The following is a 6,246-nucleotide window of genomic DNA, read 5'->3' on the forward strand; positions in this document are numbered from 1 at the left end:
GGGGGGGTATGTGTGTCAGTGAGGGGGGGGGGGGGGGGGGGGTTACCTGTGAAGTTGAGCTGCACCCAGCGGGCCTCACAGCACTCCTGGAGCCTGCAGTACAGGGTGGGGAAGGTACTGAGGAGGCCGGTCAGAGCGGTGGCCACCCCGACAGCAATCCCCATGCTGATGGGCTCCACGGCGGCCGCGAAACGCCCAGATAGCAGCAAGAGGACGAACACGGTCCTGGACACCAGCTTCATCCTTCCCGGCCACCGGCCGCCAACCGCTACCGAAAACCTACTGACCTCACATCCGCCACGCAGTCCAATCCGCCTCCCGCCCCGGGCAAGACAGGAGCGGCTGCCATCTTTGTGCGGGGCAACTCCCAATAATGTCCAAAACACTCACGTTCCTGCATCATATGAAAGTAAAATCAGAAAATGGGTACAACTGATTGGCACCATATTCCATGAGAGCTTTAAAAGAGGAAACAAGTATCTTTCAAAAGGGAATCGATTTTAAATGATTTGCAAAAGAGTCAAACTTTAATAGTATGAGACAACAACCTTCAAGAATTGATGTTGAATCAAGGCTATAGTCCAAGAGATTTATTTGAAAGTACAAGCTTTCGGAGTGCTGCTCCAGATAAAACTGTTGGAATATAACCTAAAGTTGTGACATTTTTAACTTTGTCTACCCCAGTCCAACACTGGCACTTCCACGTCTTGGAGTAGATTGTTTGCAGGTAAAGAGATGATTGGCAAGTGGGAGGCTTTCACAAGTGTGTTAACAAGCGTTCAGAGGCGTTATGTTCCTGTGAGAGTGAAAGGTTTGGCTGGTAAAATTAGGAAACTATGAATGAATAAAGATATTGAGGTTCTAGTCAGGAATAAAAAAAAATCATAGATTACTTGGACTTTAATAAAGCTTTTGATAAGGTTCTGCATGGTAGACTTAGTAAAAGTTAGATCACATGCGATTCAGGGTGAGCTAGCCAATTGGATACAAAATTGGTTTGTCAGTAGGAGACAGATGGTGGAGTTGGAGGGTTGTTTTTCCGGACTAGATGACAGTGACCAGCAGAGTACCACAGGAATTGGTACTGGGTCCACTTTTGTTATTTACATAAATAATTTCTAAGAGAATATAGGATGCATGGTTTGTAAATTTGTGGATGACCGCTAAAATTGGTGGTATAATACAGTGAAAAAGGTCATCTAAGATTACAAAGACATCTTATTCAATTGGGTCAATGGGCTGAGGAGTGGAAGATGGAGTTTAATTTGGATAAATGCAAGGCATTGCCTTTTGATAAAATGAACAAGGGCAGGACTTCTACAACTAATGGTAGGGCCTTGGGTAGTGTTAGAGAAAAGAGACCTTTGGGTTTGGGTACATAATTCTTTGAAATTTATCTCACAGGTAGAACAGGGTAGTTAAGAAGGCATGTAGCATGCTTGCCTTCATTGCTCAGACCATTGATTATAGGAGTTGGGCATCATGTGGAGGTTGTACAGGACATTGGTGGGACCTCTTCTGGTTGATCTATTACAGGAAGTATATTATTAAACTGGACAGGGTTCAGAAAAGATTTATCAGGATGTTGCCTGGAATAGAGGGTTTGAGGGCCAGATAGGCTGGGATGTTTTTTACTAGAGCATCAGAAGTTGATGGGTGACCTTATAGAGGTTTACAAAATCATGAGGGGCATAGATAAGGTGAATAGCAAAGGTCTTTTCCCTGTAATAGGGGAGTTCAAAACTAGGGGGCATACTTTCAAGGTGAGAGGAGAAAGATTTAAAAAGGACATGAAGGGCAATTTCCTTTTACACAGATTGGTTAGTGTGTGGAATGAACTGCCAGATGAAGTGGTAAATGCAGGTACAGTTATAATGTTTAAACAATGTTTGGATAAGTACATGAATAGGAAAGGTTTGGAGGGATATGGGCCGAATAAAGTGTTATGAAGATGTGGATGTACTGTACCTTTAAGAAAGTCAAAAGCTAGCAGAACTACCTGACAGCACCAAGTATTCTCAACAAGATACAATGAAGCATGTGGTCCAGCAGTTAATGTAGCTGGTTGCCTAGAGACAAAAACAAATTTGAATTAGGCCAATCAGTTTAAATTATATACCAAAAATACCAAATTCCAATCAAGTTTGAATTTAGTACATTGACTATCTTAAAAGCCAATGACACAATCCAATGCTTTGGGGTATAAGACTGGGGAAAATTGAACAGTTGGGAGGAGAATTGCCACTAACCAACAGATGTAGATTACTAGTCAGAACTGTCCAAGAGGTACCTGTCTAGAGAAGGAGTTTGCAGAGAAAGACATTGACACTGATCGGGAGAGTAAATCTGCAAATAAAAGATTCAAAAACAGCTGGCTGGTTTTGAAATTTGAATTTTTAAGTAAATCTTAACTGGAGGTTTTGTTGGACTAGTGTTATGGAAGGGAATGTAAAAGGTAGGTTAGACGAAAGAGTTGTAAATAATTGTTAGTTAATTATTCTCTGTGATACTTTAAGAAATAAAGTTGTTAATTTTTACTTTAATTAGTTCTTGGCCTCAAATTTTCACAGATTACTGCACGGGATAAATCTTTTCTGTGTTGCTGGTATAAGTTAAGAAGTTAAGTTATGATGTAACAGAAGGCAGCTGGGACTAGTTTAGTTTGGGAACATAATTGGCATAGACTAGTTGGACCGAAGGGTCTGTTTCCATGCTGTATGACTCTAAGCAAGGATGGCAAATGTGAAAAGACTTCTCAGGTTGCTAGTAGATAGTGCATTCCATACACTGCCTGAAAGTGTGATGGGGCAGGTTGAGATGAGGCATTCAAGAGAGCACCAGACAATTGTTCAACTAAAAATGGCATCTAAGGGGATGGAGGGGGGAAAAGTAGGAACTTGGTACTTGATATGCCAAGGCATCATTAATGATGCTCATTTGAAAATCTGGTGCAAGCAAGATGACTATAGGCACCCCTAGCTCCAATTCTGAATTGAATAAATCCTCTAAATTTTCCCTCATTGATTGTGGTCATTCTTTACCACAATGTGGTCATTGGAAGGAAATATATTCTTTCCAATATGCCAATCAACTTTGTGTTACATGCTTTAATCCCCTTAAGTTTGATATTGTCTAACTTTTTTGAAGTTAATTAAAAATGGAAGGTCCTCCCCTCGGAATTTTTCTCATTGCATTGTGCCTACTCTGCCCATTCTGAATTATCCCATCAAATGTCTGTCACTGCATCTCTATTGATCCATCTCTTTGGTGAATCTGGCAGGTGACAATTCAAGGTAGGGGGAATTGGGAGTTAGCATGTGGTAATGTCACTGGATTTGAAATTCTGAGGCCTAGGTTAATGTATGGTTGGTGGGGGCAGTAACAGAGAATCATGGTTTAAAAGCTAAGCTTCAGTGATTGCAACTAAATCAGTTTCTGGTAATAAAAACTCACCTGGTTTGGTCTAAGAGTGATTCCATGGTATCACAACATGGTTGGTTCCTAATTGCTATAGTTTCACAGCTCAAAGGCAATTGGGAAGGCTTAGTGGCAGAGGATTAAGGATAGCACAATGGCTCAGTGGTTAGCACTGCTGCCTCACTGCAGCAGGGACTTGGGCTCAATTCCAGCCTCGGGTGACTGTTTGTGCAAATTCTACACATTCTCCCCATGTCTGCATGGGTTTCCTCCCACAGTCCAAAGATGTGCAGGTTAGGTGCTTTGGCCATGGAAAGTGCAGGATTACAGGGACGGGGTAGAGGTCTGGGTGGGATTCTCTTCCTGGATGTGCCAAATGGCCTGCTTCCACATTGTCGGGATTCCACGACAACAAATTGAAGTAATAAATAGGAAAGCCACAGGTTTTAGGGATAGAGTAGCAGAAGAGTGGAACTAATTTAAAAAGCAAGCAAAGGCCAAATGGGCTCCTTCTGTGTTGTATCATTTTTGGGTGGGGGAGCGGGGTAGTTGTTATCCAGACAGCTGATTTGCAATGCAGTGATGCCAACAGCGTGCATCAATTCTCACACCATCTGAGGTTAGAATGAAGGAATATACAAAGAACTGCACATGCTGGAAATCATTCAAATTGCTGGAAAAACTCCCAGCAGGTCTGGCAGCATCTGTGGAGAGAAGGCAGCGTTAACATTTCAGGTCCAGTGACCAGTCTTCAGAACTGATTGTAGCGAGCACAAGATTGGTAGATGGGAAAGGGGAGGAGTAAGTGATAGGCAGAGATGCAGACCATGGAGGGAGAACGACAGTTGGACAAAGGTCAGTCGAGGATTATCAATAGCTGCTAATGGGGACTGCGACAATGGGTTGAATGTGGTAGCAGCCAATGTGACCTGGAGTGTGGGGTTTGGATTAAGGATATGGGAGAAAGTACTCAAGCCCTAAAATTATTGAACTCTATAATCAATTCCTGAAGGCTGTTGGATCCCCAAGCAGAAAATGAAATGCTGTTCTTCCAGGTTGAACTTCGCTTCACTGAAGCACCACGGCAAGACAGAGATGTTGGCCAGGGAACATGAAGGTGTGAAGTGACAGGCAACTGGAAGCTCAGGGTCAGTTTTTGAAATCAGAACTTAGGTATTCCGCAAAGCAGTCACCCAGTTTGTGTACTGTTTCCCCAATGTAGAGGAGACTGCATTTTGAACAGGGACTACAGTAGACTAGATTGAGTCCAGCAATTTTTGATTTTGTTTACAATGAAGGACTCTCATTCTCAACCTCTCCTCTCAACTGAGGCATGGTGACCCTCAGGTTAAACCACCACCAGTCATCTCTTTCTAATGAAAGAGCAGCCTGTGATTTGGTCGGACTATGGTGACCTTTACCTTGTATCATTCTACATATATGATATGATTATGAACTATTCCATGGTTAACCCTAACTCCCTCAATGTGTGAATCCAGTGAGGATAGAAGATTGCAAATGTAGTTTCAACCCCTAAATTTTTCCTTTTAAAAAAAGTGCTCACCCCAAATGAAGGCCTGACCAGGAAATAGTGATACATTGCTTTGCAACAAGTCGTACCTTCTAGGGAAGAAAAACTACCACCTCTTCCTCATCGGGACCTTACATGTTTTGACTGTTTAACCTAACTGTTAGACATGCCTTCATCCATAGAAGAATTGTGTATTTAAAAGGAAAAATTAGCTGTCATTTATTGAGGCCAAACCAGGACAAATAATACAGTGGCTAAAGATATTTCTAGAACGCATGTTGAGGTTACAAAATATTTTCTTTTTTTTTATTAGATTTTGAAATACATAACTAATTATTACATGAATGATTTCCCCATCCCATTTTGTAGTACCACTGTAATTTATTTGCACCCCACCATAAATTGGAATTTAATCAATACTGGCCTGATACACATAAGCAGCATATTTGACCTTTTGTGTTAGCTCCTCACTGGAGGAATAAAAAAAAAATCCAAAAGCTTTTCACCCTATGTAGTTTCCTCCATGTCAAATACCTGCATTTTACATCAAAGATGTAGCAGTCTCTGCAACGATTGCTACATGACAACGTGGAAACTAACAGCAGCAGGAAGCCATTTGGCCATTTGAGTCTGCTCCACCATGCAATCAGAAGTCACATGACACCAGGCTATAGTGCAAGAGGTTTATTTAAAATCACAAGCTTTCTGAGCACTGCTGCTTCACCTGATGAAGGAGCCATGCTCTGAAAGCTTGTGATTTTAAATAAACCTCTTGCACTATAGCCTGGTGTCATGTGACTTCTGACTTTGTCCACCCCAGTCCAACACTGGCATCTCAACATCATCGCCATTCAATCTGATCATGGCCGCTCCTCTATCTCAACACCATATTTCTGCTTTCTCTTCCGACCCCTTGACACGTTTACCATCTAAAAACGTGTCAATTTCTTTCTTCAATACACACTCAGGTGACCGGCCTCCACAGGCTTCTGTGGTAGTGAATTCCACAGATTGATCACCCCCACCATGTGAAGAAATGTTTCCTCATCTCAGCCTAAATGGCTAATCCCCTGGAGACTGTGACCCCTAGCTCTACACTCCCCAACCTGGAGGAGTAAAGTCCCTATATTTAGTCTGTCCATCCTGATTATTTTATGCAATTTTATCACATTCCCGCTCATTATTTCTAAACTCTGGTAAATACAGGTGCAGTCAAACCAATCTCTCCCACAGGTCAGTCCTGTCATCCACAATATCAGCCTAGTGAACCTTGACCACACACCATCTAAGGCAAGCAT

At 42.1% G+C, this 6,246-nt stretch overlaps 1 protein-coding gene across 1 annotated transcript in view; it reads right to left on the bottom strand.

The window, feature by feature from the left end:
- The window catches only part of LOC122564961 (torsin-1A-like), an 18,953-nt gene extending 18,664 nt beyond the window's left edge, over nt 1-289 (bottom strand). The window contains exon 1 of the mRNA XM_043720518.1: nt 47-289. Within this exon, the coding sequence (XP_043576453.1) occupies nt 47-242 (196 nt within the window). The 5' untranslated portion in view covers nt 243-289. The remainder of the gene's footprint in view (nt 1-46) is intronic.
- Between the last annotated feature and the right edge of the window lie 5,957 nt (nt 290-6,246).

The sequence above is a fragment of the Chiloscyllium plagiosum genome, chromosome 30 (assembly GCF_004010195.1).
Source record: "Chiloscyllium plagiosum isolate BGI_BamShark_2017 chromosome 30, ASM401019v2, whole genome shotgun sequence".
Classification (NCBI taxonomy): domain Eukaryota; kingdom Metazoa; phylum Chordata; class Chondrichthyes; order Orectolobiformes; family Hemiscylliidae; genus Chiloscyllium; species Chiloscyllium plagiosum.